The sequence below is a fragment of the Dromaius novaehollandiae genome, chromosome 5, assembly GCF_036370855.1.
Source record: "Dromaius novaehollandiae isolate bDroNov1 chromosome 5, bDroNov1.hap1, whole genome shotgun sequence".
In the NCBI taxonomy this organism is placed as follows: Eukaryota; Metazoa; Chordata; class Aves; order Casuariiformes; family Dromaiidae; genus Dromaius; species Dromaius novaehollandiae.
Genome location: NC_088102.1, coordinates 19,130,979 through 19,153,687, shown reverse-complemented (window position 1 = coordinate 19,153,687; position 22,709 = coordinate 19,130,979). Strand labels below are relative to the sequence as shown.

General features: G+C 37.6%; 2 protein-coding genes across 2 annotated transcripts; one reads left to right on the top strand and one right to left on the bottom strand.

Annotated features, from left to right (window-relative positions):
• Positions 1-128: 128 nt before the first annotated feature.
• NDUFB1 (NADH:ubiquinone oxidoreductase subunit B1) lies at positions 129-3,686 on the bottom strand. The gene is made up of 3 exons (XM_064512167.1): positions 3,431-3,686; positions 2,317-2,461; positions 129-441 (listed from the first exon to the last, which is right to left on the bottom strand). The coding sequence occupies exons 1-3, from the start codon at positions 3,648-3,650 to the stop codon at positions 405-407; spliced, it is 402 nt and encodes a 133-aa protein (XP_064368237.1). The 5' UTR covers positions 3,651-3,686; the 3' UTR covers positions 129-404.
• CPSF2 (cleavage and polyadenylation specific factor 2) lies at positions 3,404-20,404 on the top strand. Its single transcript, XM_026111699.2, has 15 exons — positions 3,404-3,537; positions 4,182-4,367; positions 5,831-5,990; positions 6,082-6,187; positions 7,804-7,933; positions 9,068-9,183; positions 9,663-9,850; positions 10,303-10,593; positions 11,704-11,804; positions 12,148-12,348; positions 13,009-13,161; positions 15,027-15,252; positions 17,090-17,389; positions 18,379-18,513; positions 18,627-20,404. The coding sequence occupies exons 2-15, from the start codon at positions 4,219-4,221 to the stop codon at positions 18,717-18,719; spliced, it is 2,349 nt and encodes a 782-aa protein (XP_025967484.1). The 5' UTR covers positions 3,404-3,537; positions 4,182-4,218; the 3' UTR covers positions 18,720-20,404.
• The last annotated feature ends 2,305 nt before the right edge of the window (positions 20,405-22,709 follow it).

The window sequence follows — 22,709 nt, the reverse complement described above, 5'->3', positions numbered from 1 at the left end:
TTCTCTACCACATTTCAGATCTACATTAAATATTCCTAGTTCCTAAGTCCTGAAACTAAAGTTCCTAAACACTGCCTTGCTATGAACTACAAATAATTTTACACCATACAGATTAATAACAACATAAATGCTTTTTCCATAGTTTTTCTTTATTACGTAAGTCTTCCTCCCTCTTCCAGAGTATGACTTCTGGGGACAAATGTTTCTGAACAGGACATTTACTAGTCACATAATTATCTTTCAAAAATGAGGACTGAAAATTAAACTAGCAGAGATGAATCGTAGGTGTTCCTTTCTGTAGCCTTATACGTTCTTTCAAGAATAAAAACCATAATCCTGTTCTTTGAACTTGTTATATAAGTTGATTAATCAAATGAAGATATTTCCCATTTCATTAGCAGCTTCTATTTCCATGTAGTTTCTTCACCAGGTTTCAATTCTCTGTGTGGAAAAGAAAAAGAGAGGCAGGAGAATAAAATTAGGATAATTTCTGTAGAATAATTACTCATAAATGTAAGTCTTAATTATGACAGAATAACTTGGTGTAAGTTTTAACTGTCATAGAAACCTTGATTGAGATTTATATTAAGCATAATGAATAAATTTGACTTTCTTTCAAAGTGTTGTCAGTTAAAAATCTTTCAATATGGATAAATGTTCTCTTTTTCTTTCCAAAGCTTCCAAAGATTGAGTCCACTTTGATTAGTTTAAATGGGGGCACCGAGCAGCTAACCACAAATAAGTTAACAAACTTTTTTGCAAAACAGAGCCCTACTTCTTTTGAATAGAAAATATAATTACTTTAGTAGGAAAAAAATTAGGTGTAAAACCAGAGGAAGTTTTCACAAGATACTGAAATACCCGTGCAACTTAACCACTAATTGCAGTGAGAAAAGTGCTAACCTAACAGTGGCAGGAACAGTGCTGTTACCTTACTTTCTTACTCACAATCAGCCCATATGACTCCAAAGTAAAAAAAGCCACTTGCAAACCATATATACCAACATTCCTACTTTTCTTCCAATCTGTGATAGATTAGCATTAGTAATTATGCAGGATGATTTTCTTCTGCATTTTGGTTAACTCTACAGTCTTGCACAGATTTAAGAGAACTGATCTAGATGAAGCCGCACATTAAGTTATCTCAGTTCTCCCCGAGAAGTGAGCCAGCAAGCCCACACTGTAGGGTACAGAGTCCGTAAAGACACAGCAGTTGCTAACATTAAACGTTTAAAATACAGAGGCTAGGTTAATTAAAAAAATGTTATTTAAATGACACAAATTTATGAAAGTATTTACATGCTAATATATGTTGTCATAGTTTTAAATTTAAGACATAATTTTGCTATAATCCATTGAAAAGGTTAAAATTAAAGGAAAATTCAAGCACTATGTGTTTCTGCTGAAGTGTTAGAGTGAACATAAGGTTTGCACGTTTCATGGCTAAGCACTTGACAGCAGTTAATATGATTAACAAGCTTTGGAAAGCTCAAGCCTTTTCTACCAACGTGAAAACACCTTCTTTTTTCAAATTATTTGATTTCAAATCAATTAGTTCATTAAAATGGAAAACTAATTGGAAGCTGAAAAAGACCACTTTCCATTTTCAATACACAAATAATAAAATGCAAAAGGTTGCATTTTCCTACCTGTAGAATCATCGAGGACAGGGAGAACAAGTAAATTCATACCTATAGACTACTTCCCTAGCTTAATAAGTTACTTTTACATTAAAATATGTTTTATAGCTCTGACTCCTGCCCCCCCAATTATAACATTTAGCATTATTTTGTTAGGTAAAGTTTGTCAGAGCTCTGGTATTCTGCATTTAAGTGAACTCCGTATGGTATCCAAGTGCAGCTAAACAGGAGGGCTCAAAAACAATTTCAGAAGGACTTAGAGCTCATGCAGTACATCCTTTTAATAAGTCTACTTAGATACAAATCAAAGTATCTTCATGTTTACTAGTTCTTGAATTTATTTATCTTGCTTCCAAGAATAACATTTACCAAAAAATAGTTATTTTAAATCAATTATTTCAACTAAATGGTCAAATGGGCAGAATTGCGTATACTTTTTTCATGACTAACAGCACGAAGATGGGCCCTAAGGCCCAGATTTTCAGTAAGCATTTGTTAGCCAAAACCCTTAATCAAGGTTGGCTGACACTTTTATGGCTTTCTTCCCCTTAATATTTTGACAGTATTACTTTTTTTTATACACTTAAGACTTCAGAAAAGACTAGAAAAGCACTTTTAAAATCTACTTCGCAAAATAATTGAACATATATATCATAAAAAGGTATCATAAGCAAACCTTCTATATAGTAAGCTCTTGTTTCTGAAGGCTGACAGCTTTTCATCATTCATTCTGTCCAAATAACATCCAATCACAAATCCCAGGGGAACAAGGATGTGAACCCAGTGATCACGCACAGCTTGGATGAAGTTCACCATGGCTGCTGGAAAGAAGAGCGTAACAGAGAAGAGTTACTGATACATCTGTACGTGGAGACTGCTACATGCCTAGTGCCTTTAATCTCACACACTAGGATCCTACTATGGAATAATAAACGCGTAAGGGCCAGTAAACACTTCATGCAAGGTGCATGCTGTTCTCAAATCCAAACACAGGATTCTCAGAAACAATTGCAACTAACTCTGTGGTGCCGCAAAATAGGATTTTATCCTGAAGTAGGAGAGTAGACTCTTTTAAGTATCATTGGTCAAATGTTAACAAAATGATCTAGAAACAGATTAATTTACCCATTAAAATAACTCTAAAAGTACAGAAAGTCGCTCTCCTGCAAAACATAACACAGGTATTCGTAATACTAAATCCTGCAGATGGATGTTTTATCATCAGCAAAAGCTCGGAAAGACAAGCCTCCAAGGCACTCGGGAATTGACAGACAAGAAAGAAAATACATCTGTTAAATGCAGAAAGCCTGTTCCAGCCTCCCCAGCCCAAACCTGCCGGGTAAGTGTCTTGCGGGAGGTTTCGAGCCGCCCAGGCGGCCGTTCCGCTCCCAGGACGGGGCCGCTGCTAGAAGGCGGCACACGGGGCCCGGCGGCGGCGGGGCCGCTGCTCAGACAGCCGCCATGGCGGCCGGGACAGTGCTCCCGGCGGGGCCCCCGCCAGCGGCGAGGCGCCGCCGGGCGCAGGGAAGCGCCCCGAGACGCCGTCGGTGAAGGCTCGCGCCGCCCCGACGCAGACACCCTCCCCTCCCCGTCCCGTCCCGTCCCGTCCCGTCCCGCCGCCAGCCCCAGCCGTTACCGCCTGCCGCCGCCGCCGGGCCCCGCGCAGCGGCCACACCAAGGGCAACGGGCGCAGTGCGCAGGCCGGCACAGCCCACCGCCGGTTCGGGCAGCGGGGAGGGAGCCGCCCCCCCCGGGCGGCCTCGCGATGGTGCTGCCCGCCACCCCCGCACCTTCCCTCCTTCTCCTCCCTGCCCCGCTCAAGATGGCGGCGCGCGCGGCGTCCGGATGAGGCGGGGGGCGCGCGCCCCGGGGGGCTCCGGCGAGGCCCGTGAAGCAGGTAGCGGCGGTCGCGACCGCCCTGAGCGGTGTTGCTGTGGCGCGGCTCCCGCGTTCGCTGCGGGCTTCCCCTCCCTGTTCTGTCTCCTTTTTCCGCGCCCGCTTCCTCCCCATGGGCAGCCGGGGCTGCGGAGCGTTAGCGGCAGGGGCGCCGGGCTCGCCCCCGCCCCAGCGGGCTGGGCCGGGCCGGGCCGGGTCAGGCGGCCGTTGGCGGGCCCGGGGCGCCGGGCTGGGTGAGGGGAGGCGCCGAGCGGCGCCCCCGGCCTGTGTCGTGCTGGCCACCCCCCCCCCCCCCCCCACTGGGCCGCTGCCGAGATGGGGGGGCTGCGGCCGTGGGCATCCGGTGCCCGGCTCCCCTGCCCCGGCTCTTGGGGCAACTTGTCCTAGGGGTAACAAAGGCTCTACCCTTTTGCTGCCCGGTGTAAAAAATTCCCTTGGGGCAAGTAAAAAGTGGGTTGTTTTTTCCTGTGTTTACAAAATGACAGATCAAAAGGTAGGTAGTAGCTAATAACCAGCAGTGGTATTTGAGAGTATGTCAAAAAAATTATCCTCCAGGTTCTCAGAAATCTAAGAAGTTAGAGGTGGATCTAAATAAACAGACTTTTGTTTTGGATTAGCCAGTAAAACTTTTCTTCTCTCATTCAGAATAGTTCTTCTGGAGATCAAACACCTGGAGAGAAAAATGACATCGATTATCAAGTTAACCACGCTTTCAGGGGTGCAGGAGGAATCTGCCCTGTGCTATCTATTGCAAGTAGATGAATTTCGGTTTCTGTTGGATTGTGGCTGGGATGAAAACTTTTCTATGGATATTATTGATTCACTAAGGAAGTAAGTAGTTGTTTAAAAAAAGTCTTATTCTTTTCAGAAATTTTTCAAATGCCACTTGATTTTATGTGTATGACAATGTTAAATGCAAAATTCTTTTTTTATTTGAAAAGAATGACTGATAAAATATTTCCAGTAAAAAGTTTTTTTTTTTCCTTATGAGTTAATGAGTCACATCTAGTCACTCCAGTTCCCAAGCTTCTTCTGGTTTTGTTTTGGTTTGGATGTTTTGTTTTTTCATAAGCATAATAGAACAGAGCCTGTGGGAGATGGAGCTTGGCTCTAAACTGATATAGAATGGTTAACTAAGTTTGGATAAAAGAACTCTCATTGCATGTAAGCTGAAGACAAAGTGGTTTGGCTTTTGCCTCCCGTTTCAGGTTTAATGGATTGTCAGTCTGGAGAAAAGCTTCTGTTAGTGTCCTAGGCCTGCAAAGAAATAAACGTGTCTAGAGTTTTGTACTGAACTTCTGCAGGTTTACAGTGAGGAGCTTTCCTCATGCACACATTGATTTCAGAATTAGGCCTGAAACATGGAAATTCCTGAAAGAAACTAAGCCTTGTGATGCTATTTTTATAGATTTACTTTTCTCAGCATTAACATACTCATGTTTGAAGTCTTCTAACTGAGGATTATCCTGTACTAAGGATAGCTTCTAAAGTTTTCTTAAGTGTCTTACCTGAGAAGCAATTAAACAAAATCTTCTTAAGAAGAATGTCCATCAAGAAGAATGGTGTGTGTGTCTGTTGCTCGCTAAGGGAATAAAAAGCTTGACTTCTGTCAGTCCAGTTTGCGTTTTCACTTGTTGCATCTGTTTTAAGACTTCATGTTTTTCAGTCATGATAGACTAAGTTTTTATTTTGAGTTCTTATTTTACAAAATAATGTGGCAAGAAGAACCATCTTATATGTTCAGGAAAATAAGAAAAATCCTTGTATCATTTTTAAATGATAACTTTGACCTTTTCTAATTTTAAATAAACATTTTGATTTCATCTGTATCAGTTTAAGGTTTACTGAGTTTTGAGTCCTTTTACTTGGCCTTGCTCATCTGAATAACAACTGTAGTCTGTTTTGGATTAATGTGTAACCAGTCTTTGATGTGTAAAAGGCTTATAATGTGTCTTTGCACTGAAAATATTTTTGGCCCTTCAGTTAATGTACCTTCTGGTGTTCATATATCAAGAATTTAATGTGAAACTTTCAAGAGCTCTTATGTGACCTGGGCTTGAAGTTACATTTTCAGAACGCATATTTAAATTCTTATGTTGCTTGAATGTCTGGAAATCTTTGTAGGGTTTTTTAATTACAATTCTAAAAATTTTATTCTAGATGTAGAGGGATTTATATTTTCTTGTTTGACGTTCAGATTGTGTACTTGTTCTTAAAACAGCGATGATAGAGAGTATAGAATACAATGCATACCATCTTTGCACTAGCTCCCTCTGTTGTCCCTTTTTTTGTAGACATGTACACCAGGTTGATGCTGTTCTTCTTTCTCATCCTGACCCTCTACATCTTGGTGCACTTCCATATGCAGTTGGAAAAATGGGCTTAAATTGTGCCATTTATGCAACTATTCCTGTATATAAAATGGGACAGATGTTTATGTATGATCTCTATCAGGTATGTTTAAATTGATATTTTCATACACAATAGCTCTGATATGGTGGAATGCTCAAGTTGTTGAATATTCTTCATTTCTTATTTGTTTTAGTCCCGCCATAATACAGAAGACTTCACTCTCTTTACACTGGATGATGTAGATGCAGCCTTTGACAAAATACAACAGCTGAAGTTTTCTCAGATTGTGAATTTGAAAGGTAAAGTTCTTCTGTCAGCAAAAGTTTCAATAAATGTTTTGTATTTCAATGGCTCTGTTGCCTTTCACTACAAATTAAGGTAACTTTTTAAAAAGGAGTAGGTCTTTGAATGTGTATTTCTCAGCCCTGAACACAACCCAACACAGCTGGGCTGTGTTGCTCTGTATCAGCTGAAGATCTGCCTCAGTAATTGTATTTGGAAATGGGTAGAATTTCTGCTTAAATTAATGAGGAAGAGGTTATGCCAAAGCATTTTTTTTCCTCTTGTGTTTTTTCTAACTTTCCTTGGAATTTGCTTGTGACTCTAAAAAGCATCTACCCATGCCATGTGGTGGGTACCTTGATAACTTCTCAGTAACCAGGAGAAAAAGGGAAGGTTTTTCAGAGGACGAATAGGTTGCCCACATAAAGTTATAGCGTCTGAGTGATTTAACAAGGAGGTCTTGGCAGACTTTGAATGGTACTTAGTATGGCTTAATGTTGAGAACTGTGGCATTCTGAGATATAGCAGCTTTTTGTTCTTGCGGAGTTTAAAGATCAAAATGAAATGGAAGTCCTGGTCTTGCACAAAATGCTTATAGCCTGACTGCCAGCAGCTTGTCTGAGTTGCATCATCTCCTGAATGTTGCTTGCCAAAATACTTGCCCTGTAATATGAGAAAGAAAAACAGAAATGGGAAATCATCCTTGAAAGGCTGCTGACCCTTTTTCAAGGTATTAACTTTGTAGTGAGGCTCTGTCCATGCTGCTAGTTTTTACATCCTATAAGAGGGTTAGTGAACTACTATTTTATAACACCTTCCTCTTTCCATATTTAATTGAAGTGACTCAAAAAGACTTGATAGATGCATCCAAGAAGATAATGTGTTTTTTATTTTTTGCTAAAGCTGTGCACTTCTATGCAAACTGATAGAATACAGCAATGACAGTGAGTAATTGTCATGGGTGGTCTAGTTTGATGCTGACAAAGATCTAGCTTAGCACCAATGATGAGGAAAAGCAGTGCTTTTTTTTTTTTTTTTTTTTTTTTTTAAAAAAAAAAAGTCAGCAGGTGCTGAAAAGATTTGTCATCCCTGACTTGTGCTGCAGCATGTCAGACACCCTTTCTGGAACTCTTTGCAGCTTGCATGTTTTTTGTTCAGTTAAATTTCCACTCTGTGTAATTTATGTGTTTTTTTTAAGGACCTAGACAGTGAATGATATAGTAGATATTCTGGATTGTACAGGAGAGGGGCCTGCCTCTCACCAGTGCACTTGCTTTGGTATGTTTTGTTTGTTATGTAACTTGCTGTTGCTTAGGTCCATAGTTAGAGCAGCTGGGCTGCTGCACCTCTAGGAACTGGTAAGAGGGGGAGACAAGAAGTGATCTTCACTTTAGTTTCTTTTTCTGGAGGCAGAGTAGAAGTGAATTGCAAAAAGAGTTATAATGTTATGAAGTTTTTGGTTAGATGGGAAGGAGGGATAGATTACTGATTTTCATACTTCATTTGACTTTTTTACAATAACTTTTGTGTTCAGTTTTTTAAAATTACTGGCTTGTATTTAGAATAACAAATGTTAATACATGTGATGTGCCTGAAATATTGAAAGTTTTTAAAATTACTTTTTTTTTTGTAGGCAAAGGACATGGTCTGTCAATCACACCATTGCCAGCTGGTCACATGATAGGGGGCACAATCTGGAAGATTGTCAAAGATGGAGAGGAAGAAATTGTTTATGCAGTTGACTTCAACCACAAGAGGGAGATGTATGTTCAACATAAACTGTATTTCTTGCATATTGTGTTAGGTGTGTGTAATTGAGCGGTGCATGATAAATAGTTTTGGAAGTAGCAGTGCCTTTCCCGGTATCTTAAGACCACTACTTTCACTTTTGTTCAGATTAATCAATTTGAAACACATCAGCTTTGGGTTTATTCGTTCCCCTCAGATTTATTTGTTTGTAAGTCTGAAGTAGGAAACATTTATTTTTGCAGTTTGGAAAAGCATTTCTTGCCATTTTAAGAAAGAAAACAATAATACAGAAGTTCTTTGCTGTTTATAAAGAGAAGTTATTACTTATCTTCTTTTCTCCTTCTCAGGAACTGCCTTGCTTTGGAAGGGGGGAAGAAGAACTCTTTAAAGTGTACTAAAATTCAGCTTAGCAAGATGGATGTGAATTCGGAGCACATTAATGTATCATAACTGTATTTAAGGGTGGGACACAACATTTACCTTTTAGGAAAAATTCCTGGGGGAACATAGAATATGCAATAATTTTTAATAGACAAAATCATCTACAAGACTACCTGGTGTTTAGATCAGGGAAACTTTTCACTTTTAAACTCTTGCATTTTTTTTAAAAAAAAAAAGAGAGAGAGAGAGAAAAATAGACCTTTTCTACCTTAGACAAAGAACTTGCATGAAACTTCCCATTCCTTGTTTTCCTTCTTTAACATGTTTGTTTAAGAGGGAAATGGCCAAGAAAAAAAATATTGAAATAAGATATTTCAGATTAACATTCATTAAAAAGTTTTGTATCTTGTGTTAAGCCAAATTTAAGTAAGACTAAAAAAGCTTTCAGTGAATGAGAAGAGCGAAGGGTAGAAAAAATAAACCTTAAACCTCTGAAATTGCCGCTGCTCTTACTCAGTTTAACAAAGGTATCTATGTTAGACATTAATCTCTTCACAATTACTTATTTAATCAGACTTTGACTTTTCTCTAACATCCTCTTATTCTTGACTTGAAGTCTTTTCTTTAAGTAGTTTTTCCTTCATTTATGTGAGACTATTCTTCAGCAGTTGAGTGATTTCTGTATATGTAAACATCTGGAAGTTACCTGTCTATTTTCCTTTATAAAATAGAACTGCAAAAAGTGAGGTTTGGCCTTTTTTCCACAGCCATCTGAATGGATGTTCCTTGGAGATGCTGAGCAGGCCTTCATTGCTTATTACAGATTCATTTAATGCCACTTATGTACAGCCTAGGAGAAAACAAAGGGATGAACAGCTACTGAGTATGTATTCTGTTTGGGGTTCAAAATAACAATAACATGTTTTATTAGCCATTGTAAATTCTTTTCCTATAATCAGTTCATTAGCATCCAAATTAAGGTTCTTCATTAAAATTTAACAAACTTTGAGTTATTCTTTTCTGTTGGTACTAATCCTGTGGGTAAAACGGTTTCATAAGAGCAATGATTTGCACCATGTTTTTTAACTTTATTTGAAAACTGTGTATTTTAGCCTAGCGTTGGTTGATCTCTTGAGAGATTTTAAAATGACTTTCCTCATCACGTTATTAAAAATCAGTAAAATGGAGATTGAAAAAAGGAAAAAAGAAACTAGTATTACAGTTTCAGGACCTAAATCTTAATTTATTTCTCAGTTCAATTTGCTTTTGATTGTGGCTGCTAGTGGAATATAGCAAAAAAGCACCATGTTTTAATTATGGTTCAAAGTATAAGTTTTTTTTCTGTTTGTTTTTTCTTCTCAGCTAATGTTCTGGAGACATTACGAGGTGATGGAAATGTATTAATAGCTGTGGATACAGCAGGCAGAGTTCTGGAACTTGCTCAACTTCTTGATCAGATATGGAGAACGAAAGATGCAGGATTAGGAGTTTACTCACTAGCACTTTTGAATAACGTCAGCTACAATGTAGTGGAATTCTCTAAATCACAGGTTTGTTTTGAAAGTGTAACAATGAAGAGGGTAACAGGCTATGTATTCAACAGCATGTTTTTTTTTGTTTTTGTTTTTGTTTTTTTTTAAAGTTAAAGAGGGAAAAAAAAGGGTTAAGTAGGCTAAGGACCAGGTTTTGTCCTTATTCCAGAATGGATGTTTGTTTCACATCTTTAGATCAAGTAACACAAAGTTAAGCATGGCTCTGGGCATGCTTTTCCATATTGATTTCTGCTTTTGTTTTGTCATGAGACCTGTCAGCATGGCTACAGGTGTTAGAAACCAGTACTTTGAGTGTAAACAGCATAAAAAGAGAACATAAAGTTCTTCCTCAGTATGTGTAGAAATGTTAATGTAAACACATTGCATCTCTGTTCTTAATGCCAGGTTTGTACATTGTTTTAGAACTTATATATTCCTATAGATAACTTTTTTCGTAATACATATTTTAGGTTGAATGGATGAGTGACAAACTGATGAGGTGCTTTGAAGACAAGAGAAACAATCCTTTTCAGTTCCGCCACCTCTCCTTATGTCATAGTCTGTCTGATTTGGCTCGAGTGCCTAGTCCAAAAGTTGTTCTTGCTAGCCAACCTGATTTAGAGTGTGGGTTTTCCAGAGATCTCTTCATTCAATGGTGCCAGGATTCAAAAAACTCTATAATTTTAACTTACCGCACTACACCTGGAACATTAGCACGGTTCCTGATTGATAATCCTTCTGAAAAAGTTATAGATATTGAGGTAAGAGTTCTCTTTGTAACTCAGACTTCTTGATGTGGGTCATCTGGGGGAATGTGAACAAAACTGAATTTAGTTTTGTTTTTGGCCTACTAAAAACACTTCCGGAGCGAATGGACATCTGAAATCAGTATGTTGCATATTTAACCAGTTGTGGAAAAATTTGTGTAAAAATAGTACTTATATTAAGAAACTTGTAAAAAAAAAAAAAAAAAAAAAAAATCTCTCTCTCTCTCTCTCTCTCTCTCTCTCTCTCTCTCTCTCTTTTGGTGATGTGGCAGAATTAATACTCCATAGAGATGAGCACGAAGTTCTTTTAAAATACTTATACTGAGATAACACTTCTGTCTTTTTGTTGTAATAGAAAAAATTCTGCTTGCAGTTGATGTGCAGATAACAATATATGATTATTTCTGCTGGATAATCATCGGTTTCTGGGTGAGAGGAGAATCAAGTCAAAAGAATAGAATGTATTGTACTAGAATTAGAGAAATAAGTGAAAGCTAGAAATTAAAGAACACAGTTAACCTAATTAAATGTTAGTCATGCTTTCAAATTATTTTCAATCAAAATACCTGTGCCTACTTCTATCTGATATGCATTGTTAATCCATGGGAGTGTGTAGCCTTCTGATCTCAGTGGTAATTTCATTCCTGGCAATGCAGCTTTCTTCTATTTTGGGGTAAAAGCATAGGATTACAGTGAATACACTATTACTAGAATTCAGCAATATTCATAGTGACCTAGTCTCTAATTTGACTTGCATAAAATAAGCAACAAAATTTACTATGGCTTTGCCTGCTAGTCTAGACTTTGCCAAGCTGTTTTTATTTGATGTTAGTGACACAATCAGTAAGAGTAGAAAAGCACTGCTCATCTGAGTGTGCAACTTCAGCACTGCCTTGTTCAGTTATTGAAACAAGAGATGATTCCTGAAGAGTTTTGTCAGAGGAATTCTTGTAAAGTAGGTGCACGAGTTTGCATAATCTTATCTAGTATGTGGCAAACAAGTTGTACTTCCTCTTGGTACTTACTTTGTCAGCAGTACATAGGAAAAGTATTAAAGCTGTGTCAGCTACTCAAAAGTAATACTAATTTTTATTTTATCTGTAGTTGAGAAAACGTGTCAAGTTGGAAGGAAAAGAACTTGAAGAGTACCTAGAAAAGGAGAAACTAAAGAAAGAAGCAGCTAAGAAGTTAGAACAGTCTAAAGAGTGAGTATTTTGGCTCTTGCTGTATTCTGCTTTTATTGTCAGAGTTGGGATTTCTGTGTGATCAACCTGCTGGTTCAACTATATACAGGGATAAATACAAATGATAGTTTTGATAGGCTCACCTGAAGGCATTCAGGAGTTTTGGATGGTTGCCTTTAATTTGTTGCTATGATGGACCTGTTTTGTCTGCTATTTGGCTGTAAGCATTTTCTCAGATATGTAAACTGACCTCATCCTGCTGAAAACAGTTGGTGTTATATGGACTGTTATTTCCCATTCAGTGTGTTTATGTAATATTAAACACAAAAAGAAAAAGAAAATGCCTCCTTTAATGTCATTTCAGGGCAGATATTGATTCCAGTGATGAGAGTGATGCTGAAGAGGATATTGATCAGCCAACTGTACATAAGACCAAACATGATTTGATGATGAAAGGTGAAGGTAGCCGGAAAGGAAGCTTCTTCAAACAGGCAAAGAAGTCTTATCCCATGTTTCCAGCTCCCGAGGAAAGAATTAAATGGGATGAATATGGAGAGATTATCAAGTATGTGGAAAAGCAGTAGTAATACTTACTAATGTAGAGTAGCTATACAATAGTTCAAAAGTAAAAATAATTTTAAAAAATCAGTATTGTCTCTGCTCTGCAAAACTACTATCTTCTCTCCCAACATGGTGACTGAAAAGTTAAGGTAGTTTGTGCTAAGTTTTGTGGGAGGCTTGTGATAGGGTTGAAACTGCACAGTGGCCTGTGTTCAGACCTTTTTAGAATGTGCTCTGTCTCTTGGCAATTATTTGTTTCTCTTCTATAAGGGAGAAGGTAAAAAATACTCTCTGTTTTTTGAACCTGATTTATTCCTGCTTTTATTATAAATTTTTGAAAATGATAGGTAATTAGGAAGAAACATAATTTATCCTAGAAAAAGCTAGCAATATTTGCCATATTTGATATGAGATGTTTGCTAAAATCCCTCCATTTGCTAGTATTCTACAAGATATTCAAAAATTTTTTTTTTGATACAAAGGTGATCTTTTTTCAAATGAGCTCTATTTATGTATGGATATATTGAAGGCAAGTGTAATAAAACTGTTGGCACTGATTCATAAAACATCTCAGTAGTAATACAGTAGGCATTGTTTCTATAATATGTAGTCCTTTGGCGTTACTGTAAATCAATTCAAAAACAAAACACCTTTCATCCTTTAGACCTGAGGACTTTTTGGTTCCAGAACTTCAAGCAACAGAAGAAGAAAAAAGCAAGTTAGAATCTGGTTTGACAAACGGAGATGAACCTATGGACCAGGACTTATCAGATGTTCCTACCAAATGTATTTCAGCAACAGAGTCCATGGAAATTAAGTGAGTGGCTTTGTTCTTGTTTTAAGTAATATTATAGCTAAGAGGGTGCTGATGAGAAGGCAGGTGCATTACAACCAGTGTTCAGTTGCTTTGTCTGTTTTCCATTGTCAGTCTGATACCAGTTTCTTTTAGACAGTCCACATGTGAAGGGTGTCATGTGTAATGTAAGATTCACTTATTTGAAGATACTTGTTACACAGGACTTCCGATTTAGCGGAGTGATACAGCAGTATACTGAAATCACAGTGCAAATGTAAGTTGCACTTAGCAAAATACAGCAGTTGCAATATGCAGTTCAATCACGATGCAAATGGATCTCCATTACTGATCTCTCTAATGTGCTCACTGTCATGGTGCTGGGTGTCCCCAGTTGCTCAGAAGGAATGCATGAGTTGAAAGCAGCTCAAGCTCCTTGCTCTCTTCAAACCTCTTTTGTTAGTTGTTCAGTTTTCACACTGTTGGGCTGAGCCGAGTGTATACACTTCCCCCATGGTGGTGTGGCTAACTCAAGGAGATAATTACATTCTTGATTAACTTGAGGAGAAGCATTTAGACAGCCAGTTGATTCATTCAACTGTGATGTAGCCAGTTGATCCACTCACCTGACATACCTGTTTATCTAAAACAAAGGCCACCCTCTGGTTCCCTTTGTGTTCAGATAGTCAGCTTTCTGTGCAACAGCTGTGGTCAGTCATGCGATACACTTTTCACTGAGCTTCATGGGCATATCCTCTTGCCTATTTCCTCTGAGCCTTCCTATATTGTAGGGGCTTATTGGTTACTCACATCTGGAAAGGGAGGTGGGGGGTGGATGGGGGGTGTTGTTTGTGTGTGGGTTTTTTTTGTTTTTGTTTTTTTAATGGAACTCCTGGCTTTATTTTTCTCAACTTTAAAGAGAAATATGAAAATTTTTTTAATGTTGTGACAGTGGGTAGTGATTCCATTTATTCGTTTATTTGTCATGCAACAGAAGGGTAGTTCCTTGTGTGTGTAGTGTGGTTGGTTTTCTTTTTCCTTCTTTTAGAGGAGCTAATAAGAAATCTATGCAAATGTGCTATCATGGTGTTATTTAGTATTTCAGATATCTTGCATTTTTTTCCCCCCTGGATTTGCTAGTTATTTGTGTGATAAAAAGGGATAGTGGGAGAATTCCACTCCACACATCTCCTAGATCAGCCCTCCAAAGTCTCTGATATTAGATGTGTGTGGAGATACTTAGAGTATGTGCAGATGCTGTTGCTGGCAAGGCAAGTTAGTATGATATGGGGATCTTTGCAGAATTCTTAATGGGAAAGTGCTGTATGCCTGCTGAATCACATGCAGCTGTTGGATGTGCCCAGTGAGAGCTAATTTGGAATTAGGAAAGTGGGAAGGTGTCCAAATTTGTTTTCTCAGATTAATCCTGGTTGACTGACTTTATAGTCTTTCTTGGAGCACAGTACAGTGTCTGCTTTGGTTCCTGCTCTTAAGAAATCTACAGTTCATTCCCTATATGATGGGGACAGGTGGGAGGCTGGTAGACGAAGAGCAAGCAATACAACAGTATGTCAGCACAGTTATTCAAATGTATATATTTTGTTAGAAAAGATTGAACTTGTTCAGATACAATCCATGCTTATGTGATGTTTTGGATAACTTTAAGTGAATTTAGAGAATTTGTAGTGTTAAGCCATACATGCGTGCTGATATTTGACAATCCTGTATTTTGTTACTGATCTATGATGGCTGTGAAATATACCTTGTGCTGGCACCTTTTGCTTATGTGTAATATTTTTAAAGTATATTCAATTTTAAATAAAATATCTCAAAGTACTCAAAGGTTTAATCTTTAAATTAAAAATGTTATTCTTCTTAATTCAAACCAGAGCTAGAGTTACGTATATTGACTATGAAGGACGTTCAGACGGTGACTCAATTAAAAAAATTATTAACCAAATGAAACCAAGACAACTGATCATTGTCCATGGACCACCTGAGGCCAGTCAGGACCTTGCAGAGTGCTGCAGAGCTTTTGGCGGAAAAGATATTAAAGTTTACATGCCCAAACTACATGAAACCGTAGATGCAACCAGTGAAACTCACATCTACCAGGTAAGGTATTAGAATTTTTTACTTGTGTAAGTAGTATGAACTGTAGTAGAGCAATATTGACAGACCTTTTAATTCAGCTGTCTGTTTTGGGGAGAAGAACAAAATATACTCTATGTACATTTGATTTTGTGGGATTAAGACTTTAGTAGCTCTTTTCTATTTCTTGGGTAACCTTTCTTGTTATACTCAAGGCAATATTACTTATAAGCAGTGTTCAAAAGCTTAAGCATGAGAGTAATGTAGTGTTACTCATGGTACAAAAGGCAGGGCTTATGTTCATGGGAATATCAGTTTGCTTTACTGAATTCTTAATAGATTTCTAATGTCTATATTTGAAGCATGCTGTATGCTACTTGTATTTTAGGATTGCTTTTGGTATCTCAAGAAGAGCCTTAAAGAACAAAAAGTCCGTATGAGATCCTTCATATCCAAACAGTGCCTAAAAATGAACATGTAAAACTAGGAGCAGTTAACTTAAAAATAAATAAAAAAATAAGAAAAAAGTTGCCCCACAACAGAAAAAGAAACAACATTAAGGTGGTGGCTCTTAGAAAGTGAGGTCATAGTAATGTATTGCATTTAATTTTCATAGTTAAGCTCTAAATGAGAATCTGGAGAATTTGAGTGAAGCATGTGGAAATTATGTATGGTCCCAAATTAGACTTCTGAAGTTGTTTGGAGGAAAGTGTCTTGCATGTTGTTTAAAAAGGAAGAAAACATTAATGGCTGAAGCTGATAGGAAAACATTGGTAGAACTGTTGAAACAGAGGTACTTCTGCAGAATTGTTTTCTTTCAGATCAAAATCTGTAACGTTGTAGAAGTGCAAGTTTCCAGTTATTCAAAACTATCCTGTTCCGCTAGTCTTAAAACAGCAGTGTTTTCTGTGTTAATTTTTTTCTTTTAAGCTTTTTTTAAGCTTTTAGTTTGTAAGAAATAAGGTTCTGATTTCTTGCAAAATATTTCTCTGAATAGAATTTTAATAGCTTCATATTTTATTTACTTGTTTTTGTAAAGGGGAAATTATCCTATGCCTATAATCAGATTATTCTTCTGCTATTTTTCTGAAAGATGAAGTAGTTTGGAGACATTGAATTAGGAAAAAGACATGTGAGGCATCAGAAGTGTCAGTGTCTTCTGGGTGGACTGTGCAGTAAATGTATAGTTTCATTAGTTGCAGTATCCTTCATACAATTGCAGCCCTGATGCTGCTGTTGGGACCACACACAATCCCATGTGGATAGCGGCCTTACAGAGTAGGGCTTTAGCTAATGGGTAAATATCTTGGTATTTGCCAGAGAAGTCAGGGTAAATTAATGTTTTAGTCACCTAAGATCTGATTTTTACAAAATCTCTTCTTACAATAAAGTATTAACTACCACTTGCGTATAGGGTTGGAATTTAGAGTTGCTGTTTGCTCACCTGAACGTATCCGAAAAAGCTTCCCTTAAATTTATGAAGGCCAACTGAGGAACCCCTTGGCCACAAAGGAAAATATTTCAGATGATTTTGAAGGGAATTGATTGCTCTCACTGTAAGTTTAACTCAAGCTTGTAGTCATAAAGGTGGTTCTTATTTTAACTAGCACAAAAAGAAGTTACTGTTCTGTTGCTTTCAAGTAGCAAGATGGGGGCTACACACATCGTATTTTGTAAGCATTTAACATCTTACCTTGGTCGTGATTGTCTCCTTTCCCTCTTGAAAGGACTGTGAATCGAGGCTGTACAGAAATACTAAAAGGAAAACTGCTAATTTCTAAAGCTTGGAGTAAGGACTCTGAAATATTATCTGTTGCATTTTCTGTGAAATCAGTAATGCTTTTACTTTTGTGCAATCTAGGTCAGGTTAAAAGATTCTCTTGTCAGCTCCCTTCAGTTCTGTAAAGCCAAAGATGCTGAGTTGGCTTGGATAGATGGTGTCCTGGACATGCGAGTTTCAAAAGTGGACACTGGAGTTATTTTGGAAGAGGGAGAGCTGAGGGAAGATGAAGATTTAGAGATGCAAGTGGATATGCCTTCTTCAGACTCCAGTGTCATTGCACAACAAAAGGCCATGAAAAGCCTGTTTGGTGATGATGATAAGGAAATGTGTGAGGAGAGTGAGATCATTCCTACTTTGGAACCTCTGCCACCTCATGAGGTACAGAAGCTTTACTGATTTGGATTTTTTTTTTTTTTTTTTTTGAGTTCTGTGTTCAGATCTCTCTTTCTAGTACTTAGAGCTTGATACTGTGATTTTAGTCATATGACAGTGTAACTGAAACTGGGTTTTCTTGTTTGCTTTTTTCTCTTTGTTAAAGATGCTACTGTTTTTTGTCCAAATTTTAAGTTTTTTGTAGTGAGGATTGTCTATTGTGTCTGTTAACAGTGCCTAGCGTAATACAGTTACCATCTAGTTGTGGATATAAGATCACAATGTAACTTGTTTCATATTTGTAGTTGGTACTTGTGGCTTTAGAAGCTGGTTGATGCTTAGTCTCTCTTGGGTTTTAGTATGTTTTGTTGATGCTGTAGAAAATACCTCATATACTGTAAGTAGAAATACACATCTTTGAGATACACGCATATCTGCCTCTGTAGTAGTGGCTTGGGAGTTCATTCCTTTAGTCTTTTCTATCTTCACTCTTAAGTGAAAATACTTTGCATGAGTAGATATTATTTTATTTTTTCAGTGAATTAATAAAATGCCTCCTAATCCTGGTATTGCTTCAGGATGCTTTTGCACACTCTTAAATGTATTCTGTTGTAGGAGCTAGATAAACTTAGAGAGCTGTAAAGGCTGTTCTGATTTATGACAAGTGTCCTAGGAATATGTACTGCCAACAATACTGCTTGTTGCAGCTCTGTCCCTGGCATGTCATGGCTTGCAAGAGGGATCTTCAGGGGCAGCTTTACAGTTGTCTTCAGTGTGAACACAGAAGGAAACCTTTCTTTTGCTTAATGGATGACTTCTAAGCCCTTCCTATTCTGCAGAGGTCTTGCTGCGAGTGACAGAAACAGAACTAGTTTTCTAACTTAACCGTCCTGTAGCCTGTCCATAGGCCATGCTGCTGCCAATCCAATAACAAGGAGATCTGGTGAAGTGTAAGGTTGTAGCAGAGTTATTAAAATTGTGTGTATTGTTTAAAGGTTCTTGGACATCAGTCTGTGTTTATGAATGAGCCAAGACTGTCTGACTTCAAGCAAGTTCTTCTGCGGGAAGGTATTCAAGCTGAATTTGTAGGAGGAGTACTTGTGTGCAACAACCTGGTGGCTGTTCGCAGGGTAGGTATTCTGTGTCTTAATCCCTTCAATAAATAATCCATTGCATATATTCTGAATGAAAATAAAGCATCTCAATGTCATGATAGTAAACTGAAACATATCTTTTGTTTCAGACTGAAACAGGACGCATTGGATTGGAAGGCTGTCTCTGTCAGGACTTCTATAGGATAAGAGACCTTTTATACGAGCAATATGCTATTGTCTAAAGGAAGTGCTGGAAACATGTCTTTACTTGAACTTTAAAAGATAATGGGAATATCTGTCTTCCCAATTTTGACTTTTTGTAGTTTTCTAATTTATACAGGAGAAAACTAATTCATAATGCACAGTTAACTACCCTGAACATGTAAATAACTGCTACTGTTGCTCTGCACAAATCTATAGGTACATTCCATGTTGCTGACTTTCAAACAGTTACCATTGTCTCCCACATGATACATTATAACTGAGTTTTTTTTACTTTTATCAACCGTTCTTCAAGAAAGGTTCAGTTAGTCAGAACATATTTTGGTTTGATAGATTCCATGCTAAAGAGTACAGAATATATAAAAGTCATTCTTCTGTTCTAAAACAAAATGAGATTGGGAACTATGGGTGGGCTGGGGTAGGGTTTTTTGTTTTGTTTGGGGGGAGAGTTAGTTTTTGAGCAGTAGAGTTTAGTTAAAGTAAGTCTTTAATAGGTCACCGAAAGTTAGACTACCTAAACTTTCCTCTTAGTGTTAATCTGGGTGCATGTTAATGTTGCAGCTGACTTATCTTACTGATTTATTCCACAACAGCATTTCTTATACTGTATGAAATATTAGTCTGCAGGATCAAAAAATGACTTTAAAAAGGTACTCTTATAAAGAGAGAGAACTGGTGAAAATTGTAAAGCAGTTTAAAATCTAGTAATTGTGTACTTCAGAGTAACTCTGTAAAAGCTTATAGAACTTGTAACTTTTAGCTGTTGCAGACTTATGCCAACTATAAAATCTCTCAAGTTATGATTTTAATACTTTCAAGGTCTAACGCCTTCATCTGTGTATTGCTGTTTATGTTCAGTGTGAAATCTGAAGTTCATGTTATATATTTAATGCTTTTGTGCCAGGTTTCATACTAGCTGCATGTTTTGACAATGGGATTTAATGTAGTTGCTGATAATAGGAACTGACCTTTCTTTTAAAGTGAAGAGGAGCACAATTTTAGGTGGCTTAATTTCTCAGAAAGTTGAGGGGATAATATTGATGGAACTTAGGCATACTAATGGCCTCTGGAGAGTCTGTTTAATCCTTTTTCCACATCCACATGTGAACCACATGCTTGGGGAATGTGGGGGGGTTGTTTGCTTGTTTTTACATACCACAGCAATGTAATATGTGGTCTATGTGTGTATGTTTAAAATAAAACCTTTTAACAAGTGGCAAAAACATAGCCCCATGGGCTATCAATGGAAAGATACCTTACTTTGCAACTCATTTTTGACTAATAGTTCTTTTTCTCTGATCTACAGACTATTTATGCTGTTTAGGGTAGTAACATAAAACTGAAGTCCATGTGTGGTTTTTTTGTTTTTTTTTTTTTTTTTTTAAATTCTGCTAGAACTAGGTATTGAAAACATAACATTTTAAAATGTGATGTTGAGTGAGAATATGTATTTTGGTACACACAAAAAAAATCTTGGCTAGGGTTAACTAAACAGCTTAACACTTTTTTCCCACAATTTAGAAAAGTGTTTATTTTCAATTATACTGGCAGCCGGAACTTAGAAATGCTCTGTTTTTTGTAGCTATTTTGTAGCAATGCTATGTAAATCTACTTGATACTGGATGCTTGTTGGTGAATACCATTGTATTACTTTTCTGCTGTTGACACAAATGAACTTTTATAAAGTGAGTTATTTTGTACATAATCATATTGGCCTTAACTCTTACCTTGGGGCTTGGGCTGGGGAGAGCTCACATGTGGCTATATAGAATGTATTATTAAGGGGAGGGGGGGGAGCTCCTTAGGGTGTCAAACTAAAAATAGTACCCTCTTTAAGAAAGAAATGTGTATGATCATGCTGGCTATCCGCATTTCTACCTTTTTTCTTTTAACCTATTGATTCAAATGCAACTAAGATTAACAAAAGGCTAGTGGTATTGAACACTGAATTCCTGTGTGTACTCCTGGTAAGGGGGAGAACCCCAAGTTAGTGCCTTCACCAGGGGAAAAACTGAAGTATGAGCAAAATGGCTAGTTGCTTTTTTTGTTCTATTTGCTGTGAATGTGGCTTGAAATCAGACCTAGCAAGCTGCTGCCTCTTACCCTGGCAGTATCTTGAAGAAACGAGAAAGCTGAAGGTGCTGGGGAAAAGCTGGGTTTGCAGACTCTCTGGTAGTAGGAGGGATGAGGGGGAATACAGGACATATGTAGTAAACATATCACTGGCTGCATCTGCACTGCTGGGCAGGTGTGCTCCTTGGCTATGCATTCATTACTTCATCTGAAACAAATTCTTGTGAATTTTACTTAGTATAACTTCAATTATCTGGATTATTACTGGGGCTTTTTGTTCAGTTGGTTGTTTTTATTTTAAACTGTGATTCTGTTTAAACAAGAATCAGCCTTCTCTATGCGTAATTTTTGGAGTTCCTAATCTGGTTCTTGTTTGTATCAGAAATGAGAGATTCGTTTCCCCTCACCTTCACAAAATGTCAACGCTACCATGGGCTGTAAACTGTATTTCCTGACTTGTGCACTTTCTCCCCTAATAATAAAAATCCTGTAGGGAGTCTTACTCGCTCAGCTACTTTTTGCTTTATGCTCTTGAGAGTGAGAATATTAACTTACGATCAAACTTAGCTCTGGAAACTACTGGCCATTTAGAAATTTCCTTTCAAATGTGTTGAATAATTCAGTTTCTTCAGCTAGGAAGAGGTTAGGAGGTCTGGAGACATAGGAAGGGCAGAGACTGCTTCCCCAGAGGCAGTATTTGTAGGAAAATCCTAATTTTTTCATTCTGTTCTTGCTTTCCCTATCTACTAGATGTGAAGACCTATTTCAGAGATTAAGGGAATGTAGAAGCAGAACTCTTTAAAGGAAAAAAAAAAAAAATCTAAACTAATCAGTTGCCATTATCTAAATATAACTTTACCCTGAAGTTAAATAACTTTGTGGCTGAGAGTTTGATTTTTCATCACTTTACTTTGACAGCATGTACTTGAAGTGAGGTGAAGCTGAAAATCTTCCTCCTCTTTTCCTTCTCCAAGCAATATTTAGATGTACTAGAGCCAATTCTCAAAATATGCTATTAATGGAGAGAAAGATAGTATATTTTGTGTTCAACTGGAATAAGAGTGTTATGATGACATTTGAGACCTACTTGCTGGTAGAACTCCCTTGGAAAGGTAGGAATTGTCCTATATCTGTACTAACTCTAATTGCAGTCAAACACTTTATCCATGAGCAAAGAGATTCCAACACTGCCCTCCACCCATCTAAGTAACTGTAGATGATTCTACCTTAAAAACTCTTATTCTGCAAAATCAAGATCACTCTGAGGCATGACACAAGGTATATTAATACTTCAGTTGGGAAAGGGGGAGTTTATTGCCTAGGGAGAATATTTTAAAGGTCAAGCATGAGATTTTTAGAGACTTCAGCACAAGAAATCTTACTGAAAGGACCTGAAAACTGCACAATATTCTGTTTCATGGCTGTTACTGATGTTTTCGTAGTTTAAAAAAGGTGAGGGGGCTGTGCGTGTGTGTGTGTGGGGGGGGTGATCAGACAATTAAATCTGACGAAATTCCAGTAAGGAAAACTTCAGGCCCTGATCTGGGAACAACATGTATAAGGAATGATGGTAGTTCAAAATGGAATAACTAAGCAGTACATTACAGACCAAAAGAATTTTTAAAATTGCCTCTTGAAATTTGTCTTTATGAATATTTGAAATAACCTCTCTGAGAATCTTTCTGGTTGGAAGAGATGATTCAAAGATCAAAATATGCGTCATTATAACTTAATTTGTACATGGGAGTCTCTGGGTGGGTTGTTTCCTACAAATACGGAGCTGGGTAGTTAGCTGAAGCGTATGTGAGCAGTGTTCCTCTTTAACTAAAAAAAAAAAAAAAACAAAAAAAACCAAAAAAACCTTTTTGTTCTCTCCAGTGAAGTTCAATGCATCTGCATAATAACTCAGGCTCTTATTGAAAATCATCTCCTGTGAA